This window comes from Camelus ferus, chromosome 4, assembly GCF_009834535.1.
Source record: "Camelus ferus isolate YT-003-E chromosome 4, BCGSAC_Cfer_1.0, whole genome shotgun sequence".
Lineage (NCBI taxonomy): Eukaryota > Metazoa > Chordata > Mammalia > Artiodactyla > Camelidae > Camelus > Camelus ferus.
Window position 1 is genome coordinate 62,418,426 of NC_045699.1, and position 25,227 is coordinate 62,443,652.

The following is a 25,227-nucleotide window of genomic DNA, read 5'->3' on the forward strand; positions in this document are numbered from 1 at the left end:
CCTGTTTCACCCTGGGGCTGCAAAGATGTTCTTTCTAACAGGATGCCAAATTTCTAGACTATCTAGGGTTCCTGATTCCTTGACTAACCGAAGACCATTAAATTTTCTTCTCCTTTGCATAGACTGAAGGCCACCCTGGTGATAAGAGGGCGCCTCTCTTCCTGAGAACATGGGGTTATAACATCTCCATCTGCCTCTAAAGCCAGACCTCATTTTACATCCCTCCTACCCTTCTGAACAGCTAAGTCACTCTGGACAATGTTCTGAGCCTTTCAGAGTTTGTATTTCTTCATATGTAAAATGTAGGTAATGCCTCCCTAACTCATATGCTTCTTGAGAAGATTAAATGTGAAATGTGACATATGGGTAGAATTATCTAGCACAATCCTGGCATATATAGCAGATGCTAAAAAATAAACACACCTACCTCCCTTTTGAAGACACCGGCAAGAAGGATAATGCCAAATGAGAAAGATTTTTTCAGTGTATTTGGGGAAATTAAGTTCATTTGCTTATCCAATTTTCCTGAACATAGGATACTATCTCCTACACAAATAAGGGGGAAAAACACACGCACACACACAACATTTAGTTTTCCTAACACATGCGTACAAACTAAACTAGCTGGGGCAGATGAGAGCATTTCTATTCTAGCCAAATGGCACAAATTTGCATTTCGAGTACCGTTAATATAATGGCACTGCCTTTTTTTTTGTGTGTGTGTGTCTACTGATATCTTTAGAAAACCCTTTTCTAGAAATTACAGTTTTGGTGTATAATTTAAAACAATCAAAAGCAATTTTGCTAATGATATATCTAACTCTCTTTGGTATACACAAAAGCAGTAATTTAGTGGTCAGAAAATAAACTTAATTCTCCATTCTGATGCTATGAAGCAGTGTGTACAGTTGATTTCTCAGATACAAAACATCCATCGGAGAGAGGAATACCCACAGCCATCACTGGCACGCTGTTACAAACACGGCCCGCTTCCTTCTCTACCAGAACCCTTGCGTCTCCCTGCGGCAGCGAGCCTCGCCCCAAACCCGCCCCCTTCTCCGGGAGGACTTTAGTAAATGGCCCAATCAAATATTGCCAGGAGAGTCTGCCTTATAATAATCTGGCATTTTGGTGGTATTTGAGGAGACGCTTAGAGAAAGCATCTTGACCAAAGCAAAATGTTCACCCACCAAAGCCAGACCCAACCACCCAGGCCAGCGCAGGCTGGAGAGGAGCCTGACCCAGGGAAAGGCCATGGCGGTGCCGTCAGGCTCGGGGAGGGGCCCAGCTCAGCCCCTGAACAGCTGGCTAACTACAGGCACTCAGGACCTGGCTGCTCATCTTTGATGGGTGTTGTAAGCATAGGGGAACACAGACCAAGCCCACAGAACAGGACCTCACACACAAAATCTGCACAGAATAAAACTCAGGTTCTCGTCCCTACCCCTGAAGTCAGGTTATTACAAATGTAATGCAACCTGCAAAAGTAAAGGTCCTACAGAGAACAAACTTACGGTTACCAGGGGCAAAGGGGTGGGGGATGGAGGGATAAACTGGGAGTTTGGGATCTGCAGATACTAACTACCATACATAAAATAGATAAACAACAAGGTCCTACTGTAGAGCACAGGGAACTATATTCAATACCTTGTAATAGCCCATAATGAAAAATAATATGAAAGGAATATATATATATGTGTGTGTGTGTGTAACTGAATCACCGTGCTGTACACCAGAAATTAACACATTGTAAACCGACTACACTTCAATTAAAAAATTTTTAAAAATAAAAATACAAATTGAGAAGTAACTGGCTTATAATATTATATTAGTTTTAGGTATTAAAAGGAAAAAGTAAAGGTCCAGCAATAGGGGGAAATTACATCAATTTTGGCACATTCCCCCCTGTGGAATCTTACAAGCTGTTACAAGGAAAGATGTTGGTGATACATAACATGGAAGAGAAAGAAAGATGCTGCACAGATGTGACTCTGCTTCTATACTGAAAACACAGAAATCTCATGACATACAGATAAATGAGAGAGAGATGGGGTGGGAGAGGAGAGAGAGCGGGAGGAAGTGGTGGCAACACTGTGGGGAAGGCAAGGATGGACTCACACCTCTGGGGAGAGGCCAGGAATCAGTAGAGAGACACCAGACTTTAGACAAAAAAAAAAAAAAAAAAGTAGTGGGATCAGAGGTGATTCTTCAGTTTTTTGTATTTAATAAGTAACTAAGGAAGTAATATGAGGGAAAACTTACTTTTTCGGTCCCCCAGGGGAAGGAAAGGGCAGTGGCCTGCCGCCCCGGCTTCCTGCACAAATTCTCGGGCTGATGCTCCGCGCTGCACACGGCGTCTGAGGGTTTCTCCTCCCAAGCCTCCCTCTGGCCCTCATGTCTGAATCTGAGCGTGTCGCCCTCCGTGGCCGCAGTCTGCACGGAAGCGTCCTTCTGCTCCACCTTGGCCTCCACGTCCACCTTTGCTAGCTGGGCTCCCAGAGGCCACTTCAGTGCCTCGTGTGGCTGGGAAGACGAGCTGGCATGGATGAAAGGTCCAAGTTCTCCTCCTAGCTGAAGGGCCATCTGCTTCAGTGTCTTCTCCGTTTTACCATCAAGGTATTCTCCAGAAGCTTCCTGCTCTATCAGGCACAGCTGTTCCAGAAGCAGATCACGGAGCGCTTTCAGAAGGTCCGGCCTGTTTCTCCAAAAGGGAAGGAAGTGGAAGGAGCTAAGCTTTCTGCTACGGCCTTGTCCCCGACCCAGCTCCCCCCACCGATTCTGGCCCAGACTCTGTTTAAGCTAAGCATAGTGAGCACCTGCCACGTGCCGGGACCTACGCCAGGTATTTTATCCCCGTCACCCCAGAGCAACCACACAAGGTGGGAACCACCAGGTACTTCGTGGATAAGGAGAAGAGAACTGAGCTGACGCAGGTACACAGCAAGTGAGGGGGCCACACGGCTGCCCGGATGCAGGCTGGGCCTGGGAAGAAGCAAACAGGGTCACTGGTGTTCACGACAATTGTAGGATCCACTCCCTGCCCATTCCAGCTCCATCCCTACATCCAGGGGCAAGTTTGGCCTTGGGTGAATCTGGTCCACCTGCTGGATCTGTGACCTGGTCCAACAGGGTGCACAATGGGTGCTCAGTAAATAGGCACCGAATGAAGGGATGCTGTAAAGTGCTCGGGGTTAAAAGAGCAGTGGCTTTGAAATCAGACCAAAGGGCTTCAGGTTCTAACTCTGCGATTCTTACAAAGTCAGGTGGGTCTTCCCACAGGACAGCTGTGAGGCTTCAACAAGAGAGTACAGGCAGCAGATGCTTTTCATGGCCCTTGCCACACACCCTGGAGACAGTCCCACCTCCGGTGCCCACTGCATCTCTCTGCGGCCTTGGGCCTCTTCCCAGAGCTCTGTGAGCCGGCCAGCAGGGCAGTGGGCAAGTGTGGACCAGTTTATAGCTCCAGGGGAGACCCTAAACCCATGGAGGAAGAGTGTTAGATGAACGTCCAAGTCTCCCTTCCGACAGACAGACAGCACCGAGGCAGGGTCTACACAGTCCCTAGCGGGTGGCCGGCAGGATGAAGTCCCTGCTGCTCACAGCAGTAATCAGATCACCACGCACACTTACTGGCTCTGCCTCCACTCCCGCCTTACTCTCCCCCTCATCGTCCTTCCTGCTGCCTGAGCCACATCCCAAATCAACCAATTGCATCCAAGTCTTTCTCTCAGGCTCTGCTTTCCCAGGAAAATTATGAAAAAAGGTGGAGGGAGGCAAGCACTGAGGGAAGGGCCAGCTGGAAAGCTGTTACTGCCTCCAGGGAAAAGAAGGTGTGGTCAGGATAAGGCGGTGGGATCGGGAGAGGGGAGGGGACAGGAGAGGCCTCACCCTGCGAGGCCCTTCTTCTCTCTGCAGTTTCTCCCGCTGCCTGGTTTCGTATCTCTGCTACGACTAGGAGAGACACGGCCCCTCGTGCTCTCTTCCCAGAGGGCCCTCCAGGGGCAGGGGCAAGTAAGGCCTTCCTCCTGTCTGGATTCCTAACATCCAGCCCTTGGCAGAGTCAATCCCATTCAAATTAAACAGCTACAGCACACTGACCTAGGAGAAAAGCTAAAAGTATGAAAAATGAAATTAAAATGTACGGTACATTTCTCACTTCTAATGTGGGATCATCCAGACTACACAAACCATCTTAAAATTCAGTAAACTCAGACTTCAAAAATATTCCTGATATTTCAAGCATGTTAAACTACATTTTCCTTTCCTCTCCTTCCCTTAATATAGATTAAAAATAATGACAATTGTTACCGAGCTGGCCAAAGGAGGACCATTACTCACTACCAAACAACACACAATAAAACCCAAGAAAAAGACTTACAAATGGGTAGTAAAAGGCGGTGAGAGAGGCCATTATAATACACTAAAGTGGTAGTGCTGTTAAATAAAACATTTCAAGTGTTACTCAGCCAGAAATCTGAACCGCAGATTCATTAAGCTGTCGCCATAATCGGGAACTTTTAATGGTTCAGTCCGAGGGTCCTGTCGGAAGCCCAAACACTGTTTATGTACGCTGAGCATCTTTGCCACAAAGGGGGCATGAGGGGAGGAGCACTGACATTTACTGAGCACGTACGGGGTGCTGGAGCCTTGAAACACACTAAATACACGTGGCCCTCACAGTGAGACTGAGATGGGGGCTGTTATTAACCCCATTTCACAGAAGAAGAAGAAACAGGCTCACGAAGATTCAAGGTCCCTGAGCAAAGTGGCAAAGACTGGAGTGCGGACCTTTCAGGCTCCAAAGAAGCCCTGCATGCTTTCCAGTTTTCTAAACATAACCCTTCCACTGTGATGCCGAGCTTTTAATTGTCCACGCGTTCATTCAGATATTTACTGAGCACCTGACAGGTGTCACATAAGGCAGTGGAAATGCATGGCAAAGAAGAATCACGGCACGTACATTTCATTAAGGGGACAGACATTCACACACACGCTGATAACTAAATAAGACAAGTATAAGGAAGGAGGGACGAGGGGGAGGGAGGGAGGGAGGGCACCAGTCCTGAGAAAAAGTGTAGAAGCAGGGATTCTTGTCAGACAAAGAGGTCAGGAAAGGCCTCTTCACAGAGCTGATCTCTAGCTAAGGCACCACCAGTGTCTCAGGAAAAGAGCATCCAGGCAGAGGGAGCAGCTACTGCAGAGGCCCTGAGGGGAGGACGAGCTTGGATGGCTGAGGAACAGGGCGGTCAGTGTGGACAAGAGAGGCAGCTGATAAAGACCGAGAAACAGGCAGAGGCCAGGCCGCGAAGCTCGGATCTCACCCTAAAGGCGACAGAAATCCACTGGAGAGTTCTCAGCACAGAAGAGACAGGATCTCACCTAAGTTTCTAAAAGATGGCTCTGGCTACTCTGTGGAGAACGACCAGCAAGGGGCACAGATGGAAAAGCAGGGAGATGTCAGAAGCTGGGCTGCTGGAGTCCGGGCACGAGTGGGCGGCAGCAGGGACATGAGGGGCTTGGGGGAGGGATCCACTTTAGAGGTGGATTCAGCAGGACTTGCTGATAGGTATGAGGGGTGTGGAAAGCAGACTTTCGGCCACAGAAGTGCTGACATGTGAAAGAACAGCAGAGAAGCACGTTAGAACAGGGGGCTGGGCTTTAGACAGACAGAGCTGAAGTGCCTATTAGACACCCAGGAGGAGATGGTGACCTGGAGAGGGGTCTGCACCGCCAGAATTACTGTGGAAGTCATGCAGGACACTCTGAAGCCACAGGACAGTGAGAGGAAAAGGGAGCTGAGAACAGAGCTCCAGGCCACTCCAGCATCTGGCATCCAGCACAGGAAGAGGAGCCAGCAAAGGAGACCGAGAAGGAGGGGCCCGGGAGGGAGAAAGAAAACAGGGTGGTGAATGCAAGGCCAGAGTACGTGGCAGCTGCCTGGGAAAGAGGACACTAGGCACTGGGTTTCACAACTTGGAAACTGGCATTGACCTTGGTAAGTGATGCGAAGGATGTGAAAGCACTTGGAATGGGATAAGGAGGGCTAAGTGGTCCCCCACCTGTCACATCCAGCCTTTCCTTCACAGCTACCCGCACAACACGCACTCACAGGACAGGTCACACTTGGCGTTTCGCATCATTCATTTCAAAGTGAGCGCTCACTCGGCACCCCCAGCTCTAGCTGGCACCTCCAGCACTAGCCAATTCTGCAGCTTCTCCCGGCTGGTGACCCACCCTGGTCGGGGGAGGGAGCCAGGGAGGCCACAGGAGAGCTGGTCAGAGGGAGCAGCATGGGCTGGTTCTGAAAGGAGAAGCCGCTGGGTCCCCTCCAGGGCCAGGAAGGGCCATGTGGCTGGAGCACAGGAAGCCGGGTGGGAACCGGGTGAAGGTCTCCAGGCCAGGCGGGGCCTAGCAGGCCGGGCTGGGGAGTCTGATCCCGAGACAAGTGGAGAGTCTCTGTGGGGTTTTAAGCAGAGGAGTGACTGCACTGCATTTTAAGTAACTGCGATGGGAGTGGTGTGGAGAACAGACTGGAAGGGGGCAGGATGCTGCAGGGCACTAGTTAGGAAGCCAGGGCAGAGAGGTGACAGAGAAATGTGACAGAAGCAAGGAATGGAAAGGACACAGCAGGAGGAGGAGAAGTGTATTCAGGAGAGGAACGGTTTGGGGGCTGCAGGAAGAGGGAAGGCCAAGGAGGACTCCGGCTTCTGTCTAGATCCCCAGGCCCCAGCCCCTCTCTAACACAGGATCTCCCTTCAGGGACTTGCCCCGCCCGTCTTCTCCCCTGCAGCCCACACCCCCGAGTCTCTCCCACTGCTGCTCTGCTAATGTCTTCTGACCCCTCGCCGGCGTCACACTCTGGTGGGACCTTACCTGTCCCCCATCCACGCCCAGAAGAGCAGACTCAGGTTCCCTAGGACTGAGCGTCTCTCTATTACGTAGAGCTCAACTGTAGTATACAAATAATCCCAAGGGCTCCCCTTTCAGACTTTTTCAAATGTCACACCTAAGTTTCAGCTATAAACCCCAAGGTATTTAGGTAATAAATTCTAAACCACGTCCTCTAGGGAATGGGGCAAAGGAACTGGAAGTAAATAAAAGAGGGCTGGACCCACAACCACAGTGTACACCATGCAGAGGGGAGACGACCAGCCCATCCCCCACGAGCCAAGCGGGGCCCCGCACCGACCCTGCGCTCCCCCGCCTCAACCCCGTGAATGAGTGCTCTGCTTGGTCAAGTGCAAGACAGCTAGCCAGGCTAAGGCAGCGAGGGGACAAGTTCTTCCTTATTCCATCCCTGTGGACGGACAGGTAAGTGGCATCAGACTCACTCCTGGGGCCCAGCTACCCCGCCAGCCTGCTGGCCCCACAGTGGACGGTTGGAGGGTGGGAGAGCTCAGAGGTGGAAGTCCCGGGCCTCAGCCGATGGAGCTCCGCACCCAGGATTCAGACCCGGGCTCAGCAAGGAACACAGGCCTGAATAAAGGGTGGCTGATGTCTCCTGCATACGGTAAGACCTGAGCGTCATGGGAAAGGTTAGGAGAAATTGGCAGGGCACAACTTAAGCAGTATTATCACCAAAATCCCACTTAACATCAAGCTGGATCTATACTTTATACACATTATTTCATTTAATCCTCACAAGATCCCTATGGGGTAAACAATTATCATCACGCCCCACTTTCAGATGGGGAAACAGAGATGAGGAGACATGTCAGAAGGTCTAAATGGTAGGGCTGGACTGGAGCACAGGTCTGTCTGACTCCAATACTCTGCTTTTTCAGTCCATCAAAAACACCTACCTCCTGGAGGGAATTCCTAGACAGAAAACTGGTGTTTCCCAGACCAGTCAGAACCCTAGCTACCCAAGCAGGCTTTTTAAAACACCACACCAATTGGGCCTTTAGGACAGCCCTTAGAGCCACGACTCCAGGCACCTACAAGGAGCAAGCAACCAAACAAACAGCAGGTGTCATAAGCTTGTCTGCAGAGGGTTGGCCCACAAAGCATTTTCTTTAAAAATGTAATGAAGTCCAAATTTTTTTTAATCAAAAGGTTTTTATTTTTTAAGTTTTAATAATTTTTTTAGTAAAGTTTGCTCTCAAAGCTTACTTGGTAAAATTGGAAATGATTCAGCCTTTTGGAAATAATGCTGCAAAAACAGGACTTATACCCTTTGATGATATTATCAGTGACAGGCTGAACCTATCAAAAAAAAAAAAAAAAGTCCAGTTTCTCTTTCCTAATTTAAAAAAGTTTTACTTAATTGCTTAAATTTAAAAATAACATTAAAATAATCCTATAACTAGTTACAAAGGACAGCTTGAAAAAGTCTCTTCTCATTTTGAAAAAATGAACATAATGTATCCATGATGTTCCAAGAATATGAAATTTTAAAAACTAAAGACTTCAAATCCTTGATAAACCAGGAGAATTAAAAGATCTCAATACAAATTTCTACTGAAAGACTGGACACTCTGAGCCCAGGTGCTCGCGTGACAACGGTGATCTGGGGCTCCTGTCTGCTGGGAGGGAGCACACAGACCCCAAGTCACTGCACTCCCACAACAGTCCACTGTACTTTCCCCAGCTCATAGCACCTAGGGCCCTCCGAGGTGGCCCACAGAGACAGCAAGTCACATCTGTTCACTCTGACATAACCTACGGGCCCCTGATGTGGAGGTAGCCCTCCAGTTTACAAGTGTGGATTCAGGTCGCCTAACTCCCTGGGATGATGTACCAGAATGGCCACTGGGCAGCTCCCCTAAGAGGCCTCACACCCGAAAAGTGTAAACAGATGTCAGGGGCTGGGAAGGGTAGCCTCCCCAAGCTCACAGAAACAGAACATCTCCATCCTTTTCCAGCTGAAGAACTGTCTCCGAGGCTGAGCCCACCAAGGACCCGAGGACGGCTAGGTTCCCGCTCGAGCCAAGAGCCCTGGGCAGCGACACCGGCTCCATTTCTGCACCTGCGCTGGAGGAGAACCACAGCTCTCACTGAACACACGCCTCATGCCCGCCACGTCCCTCGAACATCATTCATCCTCGCTCCTCACGGCAACCCCAAGAAGCGGTCAGAGAGACGGGGGCCCTGGGAGACGGGGGCACGTTTCCCTCTGGCTCCCAGGTCCACAGCGGCCGCGATGGTGGACGGGACAGAATGGGAAAGAAGGGCAACTGGCCCTGAAAGGACTCATTTGAAAAATACCAATGTACGGAATATTTCTCCTTTTTAAGAAAAACACCCTGTAGTGTCTCCTCACACGGGAATGACTCCTCCCGGCAGGTGTAAGGAGAAGGGAATTTCAGTTCAAGCACAACATAAAGCAGCAGAGTCGGGACCACACTGGTGGCTTCTACTGCTGTGGAAACTGGCAGAGACTCCTCTCCTCTGACAGCCGGGCAGCCCTTCCCGGGGCTCCCCGGACTGATTCTGAGGGACAGCTTTCTCCTCTCTACGAGGGGCCTGCACGAGGCTCCACTGAATGAAGTCCCCTCACGGCCACCGGCCTGCAGCCAATCACTTGATGGCACGACTGGCCAGGTTCCTCCCAAGCCGCTTCAGGTGCTCTCTCAGGTAAACTGCCCAGCACCTCATCCAAATCCATTCAGCAAAGCGAGGCTGGCCTCCCCTCAAACTCCAGAGCCAAGGCAGGGCCTGGGCCCCACATCTACCTGGATTCCAGCAACCACGTGGCCTTCTCGCTGAAGAGCGGGCCAAGCAGGCTCACGAGCTCGCCTTCTAGGCTCTGGTCTCCGGGGCAGCCAGATTTGGGGGCTCCGTCGTAGTCCAAAATATTGGAATCTGGGTGTCTTAAATATCCATTTTTGCAGCCCCCTCGGGAATAGTCCTCCGTAATCTGCAAATCGAAGTATGTGGTCAGATCATGGACTACAGAGGAGGGGAAGAAGGTCATGTGGAGGAGAGAGAAAGGGTGGAGACAGAGAGTGATGGGTGAGTGCAAGTCAACCGGAGAGAAACTGCAAGGGGAGAGGGAGGGAGGGGACACAGGCACACGGTCCACACATGCTCACTGTCCGGCAGGAAGATGCTCTGGCGAGGACACAGAGATGCCTACGTCACTTCTCCTCATCCTCGGTTTCCTCATCTATAAATGGGATAGTAACACCGCCTTGAAGGAGGCTAGGATGACGGAATGAGATGGCTGACCCACTTAAGCTCATGGCACAGCGTCTTAACCCCTACAGCTGTGTCCCCCAACCCACGGCCTCCTTCTTGTGAAGTCTTTCTAAGGAGGGTACAGAACATGGTTAATTGTTAAAGCATTAACAATGCATTGGACATTTATTACAGACTTCTTGCAATGCACCTTCCTCATTATGTATCAGAGAACCAACCTCTTTCCAGACACATCCTAATTAATGTGACTTTGATTTGTCTCATCAGGACAGTGGAGAGTTCCTAATTCCCACAGAGATGTTATTTACAGATCCACCTTCTTGGGTCACTGAGGGTCCCAGAAGAGTGGTACCAAGGAAACGTCTAGTTAAAGCCTGCGCTGGGCATGTCTTGAGGCGCCGCAATTAGCATTCTTTCTCCCCCTTTCCAGAGCTGTGAGTTTCTCCTACCAGTCTATAAATAACTCCTCTTGACTGCATTACTGCCGGTGATATACACACTGGCCAACACACCCCTCTCTCCACGTTTGTACAATGATTAAGATTTTTAAATGGAAGACGAGACCCACACAAACGAGCTGTTATTTATAGGGTCTTGTTTGCCACCAATCTAGTTATTAAATCCATCTAAATAAGCAACCTCCACAGAGGGAAAAGTCTAGAATATAATAACAAAAAGAGCAATTGCCACCGTTTACTAAGCACTCAGTACCTACCTTCTATTTAAATAACACAACAGTTCTAACAAGGAGGTATTACTACCCTCATCGATGGGGAAACTCGGGCTTAGAGGTTAAACAAGGGTTAACCAAGGTCACAGAGATAGTGACCAAAACTCAAAATCAGATCTATCTGATTCCAAAGCCCCTACTTTTAATCGCTTTGCTCTCCAAAATGCTCTACATTTTGATGGTCTCCCATTCATGACTCCTCAAGCTTGAACAACTTGAAAGCCACGAATGCCAAATCTGCAGCCTCCCATCTCCCGCCACATCCGTCTTTAGGGTCCTTTCAGCCTTGGAGAACATTGGTTCCTAATGTGCAGTATCCATGTGACCGGAGAAGCCTTCTAGGTAAACAGGGTCAGATTCTCAACCCCGCCCAGAGGATAGTAAGCTGGGTTTCAGATCAGAACACTGTGGAGAGACACCGGGAAGGAAAGTTTGGTTCCATCGGTGGCTCCTTATGTCACAACAGAATGATCTGGGAGCTCACAACAGTCCAGAGACAAGGGCTCTGGGCCCTACTCTGTCACTGACTTACCCTGAGCCCTAAATAAACCATCATCCCCTCCGAAGCCTCAGTTTCCAACGCCTAAAATGAATGGGTCAGATTAGAGCTTGGAAGACCTGCCCAGGCACAGCATCCAATGCCTACTATTCTCCTATGACAGTCTCGCTTGTCTTTGCAACGCTACGTTTGTTCTCCGGCTTCATGACAGGCTCTACCACCCCATCTGCAACTTCAGAAAACGCAGAGATCTCCTGTCTGCTCTCCTCAGGCACACAGCAGGCGCACACATAGGCAGAAGGGACAGGAAACCCACAGGACTCGTTCCAGCCTGGAAGACCGGCCTGGGCACAGAGAGGGGAGGATGGAATAAGGTCTTAACTGACACATTCCTACCTTGTTACTCTGCTCCGGATGCTGGTCACTCAGGAAATGATCCTCAACATCCTCTCCGAGTCTGCTTGAGTCCTCGTCTTCCTTGCTAGCCAGAAGCTACACGGAGCATGGAATGGTGTGAAAATGCAACCCAAAAATGTGTGCAGCGTGAGTGTGTATGAATAAGTTGGTGATGTCTTTTTTAAAAAATGCAAACACAAAAAACAAACCAAAAAAGGGGCAGAGACAAATGCCAAAGCCCTGAAATACAAATCAGCCAAAGTCAGAGTCGCTGGTTCTGGCAAATCACACACGGCTGCCTGAGATCAGGCAAAACTGAAGGACAAATTCCGCGAGAAAGAGCTAAAGCCATCTCCCCTGCCCTCACTCGGCCATCCTTGAGCTGCTGGAAATCGAATGCGCTGTCTGTTGTGCCGCTGCCATCCCGCTAAATTCACTTTCAGATTATGTAAAAGTAACAAGATTTTGGAAAACAGCTATTGATGGAATTGAAAATATCACATAGCGAGAAAGAGGTAAATGCAATTTATGGTGTGTCCGACTATGCATCGCTTCTCCTATTTAGCACAGGGACGGTCAGGCATCTGACATGGACAGTCCCAGCCACACCGTCACTCTGCTGACGAAAGATCCTCATCGCTAACGAGCAGAGAATCAAACTTGCTTGAAGATAACTTTATGGGTTTGAAAATCAAGGCTGGTTATTTATAAAGATTGCATAAATCTGTGATGCTTTAAAGAAGTGTAAATCCCAAAGCTTCTGCAGTCTGTCTTCTACAGAATGGACAGTACAGTGTTCTCAACAGGGCCAGATCCCAGCTCTCTGGAAGAGCGAAAATTCTAGTCATAAGATACCCTGATTAACCACATGAAAAAATGAGAGGAAAGAAAGGTAGCCACACCCAGGGAGGCAATCAGTCAAGGCTGCTTCCAAAGCTCAACCAAACCTCATCTCACCAATGAAGCTCTGCGCCAAAGCGTTAAAACCACAAGCCCGACCACCTGGTAGGCAGGCTGTACCTTGGACGTTTCTAAGGTTCTGTCTCTATCCTTCGATTTTATGAATTCCTACAGTTAGTCAATTATCCCATAATTTTCCCAGCCCAACTTAAACTTTTCTGATCGCCCTTCTAGAGGAAACACTTGTTTTGGAAAAAAAAAAAAAAAAAAACCATGAACTGACTTCAGAAAGTCATTATTTTATAGAAAACGTCGCAGGATCAGAACACACTTAACCTAACCATCCTCATCAGGATGAAGCAGAACTGATGAACTGACCCATCAGCTCTCACTCCCAGGTATTCATCAAGAGAAATGAAAATGCATGTCCACGTAAAGACTTGTACATGAATGTTCACATCAGCTTTTATCATATCCAAAAACTGAAACAATCCAAATGCATATCAACAGCAGGACGAATAAAGAAACTGCAATATACCTGTACCACGGAATACTATCTAGCAATAAAAAGGAGCAAACAGTTGATTCACACAACAGCATGGATGAACCTAATAGAACGTGCTGAGTGAAAGTAGCTTTGCACGGAAGAGAAGGCACACTGTGGTCCCATTTATGTGACGGTCTAGTACAGGCAAAAGTAAAGCGGCTGGGGTGGGGGTAGAAATTGACTAGAAGGGACATGAGATCTTGACAGAAGTTCCGGTTACACAGGGACATACTACTTATAAAACTTAGCAAATGTAAACTTACAATTTCTATCTTTATACTTCATTATATGTAAGCTTAACTTTAAAAGGAAAAATAACTATAAACATATGTTGAAGGTAAAGATATACATGTTTAAGTATTTAGGGGGCAGTGTACTGATGTTTGTAATGTACATTATGATTTATCAAAAAGATAAGATGTGGTGATGATGGTGGGAAATGCTAACGGTAGAATCCAGGGGGTGAGTATGCGGGTGTCCACTGCGAAGTTCTTTTCACTTTGCTATGTTTGAAATTTTTTTCATAATAAAATCCTGGGAAAAGCCTCTCTCATCTTAGAAAAAGTAAAATTATGTTTTTCCCCCTGATTCACCAACAACTCTGGCTACTGGGTGCTCTCTGCCTCTCTCCAAGCTTCTTAAAAGAACTCTCTGTCCTCACCTTTGGGGACGTGGCTTTGGCTGCCAACACTTTCCAGAAACTGCTCATGAAAGGTCCCCAAAGGCCTTCTAATGCAGGAGATCGGACCCTCTTGGCAAGAGGGAGGAGGCCAAAAGGCACTCCTCCCCAACCCTGTGGATCAGAGGAGGGTCTCCCTGAAGTTTAGCCGAGCAAGGTATTGTTAACCCATGTCATTGCAAGCTGAAACAGCAAAAGCATCAAAGTTATTCCTCATTTGCAGAACCACAACCACGCCAGTATCAATACACTGAAATAAAAATTAGCTTTCATTTCTCTTTACCTCCGCTGACACGGTCAAAATGAAAAGTAAACTCTCAACCGCCAGCAATGGTTACAAAATTAAATGTTGTGGACACAGAGAAATGTCCCTCACGCCCTATGTGACTTATCAGTTTCCAAAGACTTAGAACAAGAGTCTGGAAAGCCCTGGGCGTCCCTGCAGGTGGGCTCGGTCCAGCGCCAGCACCACGTGGAGCAGGGCCCCTCACGCCCCTAGGTGCCCACCAGCTCTTCCTCACTTCCCCATCCTTGCGGCTCCTCTGTCCTCTGCATGTGGCCACTGTCCCCCTCACCGCTGAAACTGCCCAGGTCACAAGCCTGTCCCCACGCCCACACTCACTCCACCTCAGCCCTCACCACGCTCTGCTTCTCAGCGTCTCGTACTCCCTGGGGCAGGGACCGGGTCTGGGTTCAGTTTTAACAGCAATGCCCAGTGCTCAATGAAACACTGCTAAGAAAACAAATAAATGAATAAAGTTGTTTTTTTTTTCAAACTGAGAGTTGGAACCAAAAGGATGACCTCTGGCCTTGCTACTCCAAGTGTGTTGTTCAGAGCAACAGAAGCTTGTTAGAAATGCAGGCTCCCAGGCCCCACGCCAGGCTCACTGAACCACAATCTTTGTTTTAACAAGATCCCCAGAAAATTCACACGCACACTAACCTTTGGAAGCACTGCCCTTTGGCGCTGTTAAAACAACACTGGAACAGAGTCAGAAGAAGATTGTAGTTCCAACTCTGCCACTAACTTACTAAAAAAATACAATTAGAATCGCTGTGTTTTACATACTGAGTGTCTACCACATGCCAGGCTTGGTGCCAAGGGTTTATAAATCAGGCAAAACTCATAACAACTTATGAAGCTAAACTGTGAGAAGCCTCCTCCTTTTAATGAAATTAAATCTGCTTCTGACAAACCAAATTGTATTCTGTTACTAATAACAGAATTTAACAAGCGCCTCCTACTTCTGAGTACCGTTTCTGTCCTCTAAAGTCACACAGGGTCTATTTCTTATTCCAAATGACAGCTCTCCACATATTTGAGTTGAATTAAATTATGCCCCTTAAATCTATGTTTCCTCTCCATGCCAGAAAGAAAAAAATCATTGGTTTCTAACCGTTCCTAAAAATGACAACAGAAGTAAATAATGACAGCAACCAGCCCTGTCTGAGTGCTTGCACATGTTTCCTGTCCCTCAGGGGACGGGACAGCAGCATGTGTCACACAGCTCATGGTCTGCAATGCTCACCACCCTGACTGCAGTCTGCTCAAGCCACTCCTGGACGTCAATTCTCAACCACATCTTTCTATAATACATGAATTATAACCAGTAAGTAAACATAAGGACATAGCAGCAACCTCATTAGAGATTTTTTTTTTGATGCACTTTAAAACAAAAGGATGTCTGTTCTTGGCCTTTTGGTTGGTTGGCTGGCTTCTCAGTGAACTGCCCGCATGCAGGGAGTAAGCACTGAGTGCCCAGCGGGAGGGAGTCCGTCCCAGGGCCATCATTTTGAAGTCACACCTGACAAACTGTATCAAGGGCCTCCTACTCTTTACAGCCTTGGTCAAATTAAAAGTTACAGAGGAAGGGGGGACTTGAAAATAAATTAGATGCCCATTATGTATGTGTATATATATATATATATATATATATGTCTGTATCTGTACTTTTGACCTAGTAATTGCTCATCAATACAGTCTAAGAGAAAAAGAGCCTAAACCCAGAAAATGATTTGTATCCAAAGACACTCATCACATCATTTAAAATAGTGAATCCCTGGAAAAGCGAGGCAGTTAGTTAAACTCGAGGCGTTCCTAAGATGCAACAGGATGTTACAATATACTGGCCACCAGAAAGAAACAGGAGCCAGGACTGTATGTGACTGTATGTGCGCTAATGTTTATGTTCACGTACACAAATAGCAAAGGAAAGAGTCTAAGATGTTAATTAACTGAGTGTTTTAAAGTGACAAGATCAGAGGTCAGTTCTATATTTTCCAAGTTTTAGGAAAGGGTGTGGACCAATTAAAATTGGAGGAAAAAATACTGAATCTTAAAAATACAAAATACACTTGCTGTCTTTTTTTTTTCCCTCTTCTGACGTGTGGGCTCCTGGAGAGTGGGAGTGGGGCCAGCCCCGGCTTGGAGAGCCCTGCTGCTCAGAGAAGGCTGTGGACCACGTGAGCATCTCCCACTGGGAGAGCCGCACGCGCTCCCGGGGAACGGCAGGCAGCCTCCCCTCGCTGCCGTCCCACCCTCGCTACTAACAATCTCCCCTCCCTCTGCTCCAGATTACTAGGGGAGCACCATCCTTCCCGTGAGAATCTTCCCATCCCATTCTGGAGGAAGATGGGGGTCCGTGCTACAAAGGACACGGCTCTTCATAGGGCCCTCAAACTGAAGTGCAATGTGATAAATGACCAAGTCTGAACCAGCTGGTGTTGAGACCTCAGAGTAACTCAGAGCGATCTCAGGGAAGAGGAAAAACCCTCTGTTCTCCAAAGGACATAATGGGACACTTCACGGATTTTTTTCAAAGGGCAAATGAACAAGCACACTCGCCATGTGCGACTCCAGCGAAGAAAAGAATGAGCTGCCTATTAAAAATGCCACCTCGGAGAAAACAAACCAAGAGACCCATTTCTCCCTAAACGGACTGCAGATACTCTTGGTTTTCAAAATTATCCGGAGCCCTGGAGACTAAGAACAATAACGTTTCCTCTCCACGAGTGCAGATGGCCAGAGCGCAGTATAAATACCTTTGGGTGTTTCCCACTTGGAAGGTGGGAGGAGACAGCTTAAGGCTGACAAATCTTTCCCCAGAAATGATGTCCCAAGGAGACCTCCAACTACCCAGCACGCCAACCCCAACCAGGAAGATTCAGGGCATCCGAATGCAGAAGGCCCTCAGCATTTTGTGCTGAGAACAGTACCAGTCTCCTGAAACTAACCAGCGTAACACAGGCCCGGAGCAAGGCCCCCTAGGCAGAGGTCAGACCAAGCAGGAGCTCAAGGGAAGGGACGGCCAGCCCCTCCTCACTGTCACAACGTCAGGGCCCTCCTCCTGTGCGGCACGGGCCAAGAAGAACAGAGAAAATCGGAGACGGCTCGTCACAAAGATGAGCAGAGAGCCTCCTCTTTCCCCAGGGTGGGCTAACAGGACAGGCCCCATAACCCTCAGTGGGCCCGCAAGCCCAGGAATCGCACACTCTTCAGTGCAGACACCATGATTTAACTTTCTGTGGCCCTTTCAGGCTTTCAGATGCCACCAGCTGAAAACTCCCAGAGTCCAGAAGCCAGACCTGTGGGCTCCCAGGACACTGATGGCTTCCTCCCTGTCATGTCCTCCGTACATGGCAGAGTGCAAGGGTCCCTGGGCACGTGGGGGAAGAAACAACACACATTCGGTCAAACCCAGGAGTCAGATGCAATGGGAGTGAGAAGAGGCAGAGTTCAGAGGGTTAACACAAAAAGTACATGAAAAAGCGTGTCTGCTCGTTTGTTTTCCATGGTAACGGTCCATCAAGGTTGCATCTACACTACCCAAGTTATCTGGGTGACCTGGCAACTCTCCAGACCCCTAAGGCACCACAGCGATCATCCGGATGCGCTGTCTGCAGCACGGAACCCAGCGCCGGGGCCCAAAGCATCACAAAACATTGAGCGTGTCCACGTAGACATGACCCGAACTCAAGGACGCCTGTGGGCAGACCTGCTGACCTAAGAGCGCCCCCGGACCCCATCCACAGCAAAGAGGATTGCAGCAGAGACCAGGGCAGGGGCGGCCCTGAGAAATGCCAGGGGCCGTTACTTTCTGTGACTGGCACACAACAAGATGGTTCTTCTCACCTCCATTTGACCTACTGACTCAGACCTGCCATCTCTCGGGAAGCCCGCGCAGGAGAGATCAAAAATGGTTTTCTTCAGGTGCTGGTTGTCCGCATGCAGCTCCTTCACCAGCTGGATAAGCTCGCCGACCTAGGGGACAGCAGACAGAGAGGGCTGGCTGCCCAGGGGCCCACTTCCGCCTCCCAGGGCCAGGGCCTACCGAGCAATCTCCCCAGCATCCCAGGCCTGGAGAATCAGGCGGCCTGATTCCAGTCTTCAGGCCACCACTAGCGTTTCTGCTCTCTAACCCCAGAGCCACCACTGGAAGGCACAGGGCCCCCAGGCAAGCTGCCTCATCCAAGCCTCCATTCCCGCATCTGCAGAATGGGTCACGGAGAGAACTGACAACGACCGTGGTCACACAGCACCAGAGCCTCCGGCCCCGGTGAAGCGCTCCGTCAATGACAGCCAGCATCATCTCTGCCTTGTACTTGAGAATCTGGAGGAAGAGCTCTCGAGACAGAAATTTCTCAGACTGCACCAGAGCCTCATCTTACAGCATTTACCTTCTCTTTCTCTGCCTCTCCAGCAACGTCAGTAGTAACAACAGTCTTCAATTACAAAGTGAGTTTCAGCTCCTAAAATACTCCCACAAGCTTGAGTCAGTCACTCCTTATAAAAACCCTAAGGAGGTGGACAGGCTTGTGAGATTCTCCCCATTTTACAGTGTGAAGCCCAAGATGCAAAGAAGTTCCCCACCCGAGGTCCCCCAGCTGGGGTGCCTGAAGAATTAAATGACACATAAAAACAGTCAAGCACCTGGTCACGTGGGAAAGGGCAGCTGCCCCCACAGGGGCAGAGCCAAGCCCGGAGCTGAGACTCCGCATCCAGTGCTCCTCCTTCAGGCACAGGTCTTGCTGGGCCAGGTACTTAAGCAACTGAACATCACATTGGATCCCTGCAAGCTTCAAACCCCAGTGGCCACTAATTTTCCAAACATGTCCTAACGGGGTCACCATTAGCCCCTCAAACAAAGTGGGAAAGCTCACTCTCACCGCACACAGGTGTCCACTGCACCAAAACACCTACACAAACTGGACCCAGCCATCAAGGAGGTTACAGTGGGAAGAACTAAACATTTTGATTCTGTAAACATTCGCTAAGTGCCAACCAAGTGAACTAGTTCCTGCCCTTAACACAGCCACCATAGGTACAAGCAGCAGCTACTATCATCTGTCTTTCTCTCCTTCAAAAACTGACAGTGCAGGTATAGCTCAGTGGTAGGGCACATGCTTAGCATGCACGAGGTCCTGGGTTCAATCCCCAGTACCTCCATTAAAAAAAACCAAAAACCTGACAGATGCCTCAATGCTCCTTGCTCCACTCCTTTGAAATGCCGAAATTTCCATTGTTCTCCTTTCTATGTCTTCTGTACCTTACATTTTTTTTTCTCTCTCTCTCTGCTGAGACAGCCTTCCAACTATACAAACTCCTATTCATCCTCCAAAACCCAATTCAGGCCTCATTTCTGTTGAGAAGCTTCCTCTGACCAAGCGAGTACCTGCCAGCCCCTCGACAGTTAACTCTCCTTCTCTGCTACCCCTGAACCTTGCACATCTGCCTATTACAGCCACCCTTGTAACCCATACTGCCATGCCTGTTCACCAGAATGTGAATTATTCCAAGACAGAAACTGAATCTGTCATACAGGGATGATAATTTTATGATAAATCAGTGTCCTCTGAGCTCACACTTCCTATTCTTACCAATGGCTCTTAGAACCTTGAAATATTAAACCCTCTAAACCACACCAATGATCAACAGATTGAAAAACCTTTACAGTCTTGAAGATTTATTGATCAAACCTGAACCTTTCTTCTTTCAAAAAGCATCTATTAACTCCCACTATGTGTGCCAGGTAGTGGGAAATCAAAAATAAATAAGATACACTCACTCACTATACGATGTTCACAGCCTACTGGAGATACAGAATAGCCAGAAAATCACAAATCGGTCTGAGAAAAACATCAACGCAATTAGGTACACAAGAAGAGAGGAGAATGACCCGCGTGAAAGGTGGCTCCCTCTCTGGGGGGACAGGGAGCGCTTCCTAGAGGAGACGGAGCCTTGCTGGGTGCAGGAGCCTGGAAAGGAGGGTAGCAGGGATTGGGAGGGCACACCACGTCACGTCACGGAAGAGAAGGAACAGAGACAGGCAGGGAGGGAAGAGAGAAGGCAAGAGGGGCTTTCAGAATCTTACACCTCTGATCAGAAGCCTGTGAGGCAACAAATACCCAACAGAGCACTGAGAGTTAACAGGTCAGTACCTTCTTCTTAAGTTCTTCTTGAGAAAAATGTTCCACTTGAAACCGGTTGTGCTCTTCAAGGCAAATACTCAGATATGATGTTTGATCGCTATAAAATGAAAACGGTTCTTCTGCACAAAAAAAAAGTGGGGAGAAGGAGAAAAAGATCATCAGAAATAGATCCTCCAGAGCCCAGCCCCAGTGCAGTGCACCTAAGGCAGTCTGAACTGGGTGGGGAGGCTGGATCGGGGTGCAAGGACACATGGGGGGTTGAATGCACCACCTTTGGAGCAAAAGTAATTTCCCCCTTTCTCTACAGGCTGAGATCACAGTGTCTGGTTTCACCATGGGCTGCAGGCATTCGCTGCGGCCAACTCTGAATTATAATTTGCATATCGAGTGTTGTATCTGGAGACCATTCTGAGTGGCACAAGTGAACGATGGTATCAGTTTCAATGAGGGAGTGATTCTGCTTAGGTGAGAACGCAGGAAAATTAGCTGTGACCCTCAAGGGTAGAACTCAAGGGAAATCAAAAGTGCCTGATCTATTTTTATTGGCCCCAGAGCCCTCCATGGGAGCGAGCAGAAACTGCCTGCTAGATGTAAAAGAAGGGAGCCTTTGGTCACCCGGGAAGGGTCCAGGTCCTCTACAGCAGAGGTCACGTTCTAGCAGGGAGCAGAGGCGCAGAGAAGGGCCGAGCCCCTGACCCCGTGAGGCCCATCCACAAGCAGACCACACTGCACACGTGCGGGGAAGAGCTGACACACTTAACGTACTGCTCAGAGCTGGGCGTCAAAGACGTCCTGACTCCAATCTGGCTAAATCAACCCTCACCCCCATGGCCAAGCCTCAGTGTCTTCATCTGTAATGTGAAAGTCAACACTCTACCCAATGGGATGACTGTCAGGATCAGAGACGAGAAGTTAAGTGTCTCGTACACAGCAGGTGCTCAAAAAATATCAAACCTACCACAGCTATGATTAAGTTTTAGCATATGCGACAGCACCAGGCTAGAGACGGGGAAGAAGAGACCAACCCAGAAAGACTGAGGGGCTTGGGTTCTAACGAGGGAAAGGTCAAAGACTGCTGCCCTCAAATGAACTTACATATAAAACAGAACAGACTCACAGACATAGAACACAGACTTGTGGTTGCCAGACGGGAGGGGGGATGGGAAGGGATAAACTGGGGGTTTGAGATTTGCAGATACTGGGCTGGCATATATAAAATAAACAAGTTTACACTGTATAGCACAGGGAAATATAGTCAATATCTTGTAGTAGCTTACGGTGAAAAAGAATATGAAAATGACTATATGTCTATTCATGTATGACTGAAGCATTGTGCTGTACACCAGAAATTGACACAACTTTGTAAACTGAATATACCTCAGTAAAAAATAATAAATTTAAAATAAAATAAATAAAATAAAAAAGGCTGCTGTCCCGAGCAGAGCAATGTGCACATCATGGGACCCTCCCCAACTGAACCCACTCGCGGTGGTGACAACGGGACAAGCCCCGCTACAGCAAGAAACAGCAGTCTCACCCCCATGTGTCTGTCTGCGCAGCCGGGCTCTGCTGAGGGCGCCTCGTTTTGTGCCATGAGGGCTGTTAAACCAGAGAATGGGGGACGCAAGGGCCCGAATCTACCTGGAGGTGAAGTATCAAATGATGGCAGAACAGCGCAGGGGCGGCCAGGAGGCCAGGCTGCGGCGGACCCCCCCCGCACAAGTCATACACCGCGCTCGGCCCTTCTACCCAAGCCAGACGGACGCAGACCAGGAGGGCCGGCGTCTATACCGGCACCATGAAGAAGGATCTCCGGCTGAGCTCCAGTGGGGGCCCCTCCTCCTGAAGCGTTAGGACTCTCTTAGGGCTCAGCCGAGGCCCTCCAAGTGGAAGCCCCAACGGGAAGCGCATCCAAGAGCGCGTGTTACCTTCCCGCCGCCGGATTTCGCTGAGCTGCTCCTCCAGGGCCTTGCGCAGATGCCGACAGGCCAGCACGTCCCGCTGCAGCCGCTTCCGCAGGACCAAGATGTTGTTCAACTCAGCCTGCAGGCTGTTGACACTTGGTGAAACAAGACACCAGAATTTTAAAGCAGACCTACTTGTGCTTTAAGATACCAAGCCCAGAGAGCCTGCGTCTGCATTTTATGTCATTTGTGGGGGTTTTCTGATTGTAAGAATAAAATCTTTGTTTCTAGAAAATTTTAAAATATAAAAGGACTAGAAGAGCAAAAATTACTGTGACCCCGCTCCCAATGAACACACAGCAGACTGTATTTCCTCCCAGTCTTTTTGCCTGAGTATTTTTACGAGGCTGAAATAATACTGGACACATGATAATGAATGGTGAGTTCCTCACTTAAATATTTCCCTATGTTTTTGGAAATCATTAGCAAACATCAGCTTTAATGACTATATAATATATAATCGAGTGACTGTCCCGCCATTTACTTTAATTCATCCCCTATTAGTGGACATTTGGGTCATTTCCAAGTTTTTGCTACAGACGTAGCTAGGTGGAAATAATTTAATTCCCCAGAATGCTTCTCTGGAACAAGGCCTTGCATGGGCTTGGGTATGGAAGGACGGCTCTCCACAGAAGAGAAGGTGACAAGGAAAGCATCTGCTTGTGTCACCCTTAAAAGACGTGGCACTGGAGGTAAGGGCGAGGGGCAGGAGGGACAAGAAAAAAAGACAGGGAGGAGAGAGAGAATCAATCACGGGAGGGAGAGAAGGACCAATTTAGGGGCCAAGAAAAGAACTCTTAAGTGCTGGGCTAGCCACTCACAAATGCACAGTAGAATGGGCTTTTATCTGAGGGGTGGGGGTGTTGAGTTTCACATCTGGGTCAGTGACCATGTAACACGGTGTTGACCTGTACAGAAAGCTTGCATGAAACCAGTAACCCAGAACTCAGAGGCCGTGAAAAGGCACACCTCCCAGAATCTGCATTAATCTGGGGAATACTGTCCAACAGACCTGTGTCCAGTGATGGAACTGTTCCGTATCTGTGCTGTTGAATACGATACCCACTAGCTGAATGGGCTTACAGAGCATTTGAAATGTGGCTAACAGACTGACAAACTGAATGCTTCATTTTTTTCCTGTAAATTTGTCTGGTCACATGGCTAGTGGCTACTGAACTGGGCAGAGCAGATCCACAAGCAGGGCTCCGGACTCCTGACGTGCACATGGCAGGGATCTGAATCAACTACACCCAGCTCTCAGAGGAACAGAGACTCCAGCCCACACTGGAATAACATAAATAACATTCCACTGAAAATCTCTGTGCCTGAAGCTTTGTTTCACACTCAGGTTAGTTTCTTAACACGGAGTCCCAGCAGTGCAATTACTGGGTCAAAGTATATGAACTGTTTTTTTGAGATGACCAAAAAGCATAAACAAATCAGAAAGCTTCCTCTTTAGAATACCAAAGAAATGGACCACTCTGTCCAGCATCTGGCCTATATTATCCCCTGGGAGGGTCCATCAACACTCTGAAACTGTCTTTAAAAATTTATGAATATGTGGACTTTTTTAGGGACAGACCCATAAGTTTTCATCAGATTGTTCAAAGGGGGTCCACAACCCCCAAACGGTTAGGAGCTATCGCTCTAAGAAATGTGTGCCTCAGACTCAAGCCCCACTTTCCCTTCAGAGATTCCTTCTGGCTCCAACCATCAAGCTACAGACAAAAATCAACATATATTGGAAGGAAAATAAACCATTATGTCTAATCTTCTATGCTCGCTGCTTTGAAGATGGTTCATTGTGAAGCAGCCTTCCTGCAATGGAAAGGGCCCTCCCAGAAACTTGTACCTCGTTCCATTTCAAGACAATCATAATGATCAATTTGTAAGGCTGATGGAAAACCTTACCGAGGTGTCACAGCACAGCACTCGCTTGGATGCGGTCGTGCTGGAGACACATTTAACCAGGGGGGAAAAAGGAGATTGTTTCAGCGAAGCTCCCGCGATTATGGCTGGGGTAAGCTGATGGCTTCACTCTCTCTTCCATCTTCTGACAGGGTGAAAAGTACACAGCTGCTGTTCCTGTGTCTGTCATTTATGTTTCCCCAACTCCAGGATCTCTGCAAGGTGTGAGGAGTCGGTGGAACAAAAGGGGCTTGGCTCAGAAAGAGATGACAGCCCTGCACCCTCCTCCCTCCCGAGTGTCGTGGGGGAGGAGTCGGAGGATCTCGGCTCCAACAGCGCCCCAGGACCTCGGGCAGGCGGCTGAACTGCCCCAGCCCTGCTACTCTCATCCGGAAGAAGGGGATAATGCCTGCCCTTCAAGGTTGTTCTGAGAATTAAATGAGATGTTACAAGGGAAGGAGCTTAGCACAGTGCCCGACAACATACAAGAAGCTCAACAAACATCCCTTCCTTCCTAACATCTCCCAACAAAAGATATTTCTAAGCCAGACTTTCTGATACTCGTGAGTCACATCACTGACTTTCATCTGGAGATGATTTAAGTTCCCCCAGGAGGCGCTGGGCATCTCTAGAGATTCAGTTGGTTGTCACACCTGGGGCAGGGGCGGGTGCTATGCCAGGGAGTGGTAAAAGCCAGAGATGTGGTTGAACATCCCACAATGTACGAGACAGCCCCTCACGACAGAAAAATCATCTAGCCCCAAAGCACAGGAATGCCGAGGCTCAGACAGTCTGAGTCACAGGCAAGTAGAACTGCCCTAGTCCTCAAGATGAGAGGTGTCTCAGTAGGGCCTGGGCTCAGGAGCCAGGGAGCTCTGAGCGCTGAGAATGCCTAACTGCAGAAGCTTGGGTAATACTCCTAACATCTCCGAGAGCGGATTCCCACTCCTGTGATACAGGGCTGAAGAGTCGCTGTGAGGAATGACAGTAAGGGGAAAGGACCAGGCACAGAGATGCCCACGGCCACTTCCCTTC

At 48.7% G+C, this 25,227-nt stretch overlaps 1 protein-coding gene across 7 annotated transcripts in view; it reads right to left on the bottom strand.

The window, feature by feature from the left end:
* CDK5RAP2 (CDK5 regulatory subunit associated protein 2) overlaps nt 1-25,227 on the bottom strand; it is a 167,414-nt gene that overhangs the window by 53,667 nt on the left and 88,520 nt on the right. For 4 of the 7 annotated variants that reach the window (XM_032478313.1, XM_032478308.1, XM_032478310.1 and 1 more), the window contains exons 16-21: nt 22,249-22,379; nt 20,330-20,439; nt 18,024-18,152; nt 11,766-11,861; nt 9,675-9,859; nt 2,263-2,701 (exon numbers count right to left, since the gene is read on the bottom strand). In XM_032478313.1, the coding sequence (XP_032334204.1) occupies nt 2,263-2,701; nt 9,675-9,859; nt 11,766-11,861; nt 18,024-18,152; nt 20,330-20,439; nt 22,249-22,379 (1,090 nt within the window). The remainder of the gene's footprint in view (nt 1-2,262; nt 2,702-9,674; nt 9,860-11,765; nt 11,862-18,023; nt 18,153-20,329; nt 20,440-22,248; nt 22,380-25,227) is intronic. The other 3 variants (XM_032478314.1, XM_032478309.1, XM_032478311.1) reach the window with 1 other exon arrangement.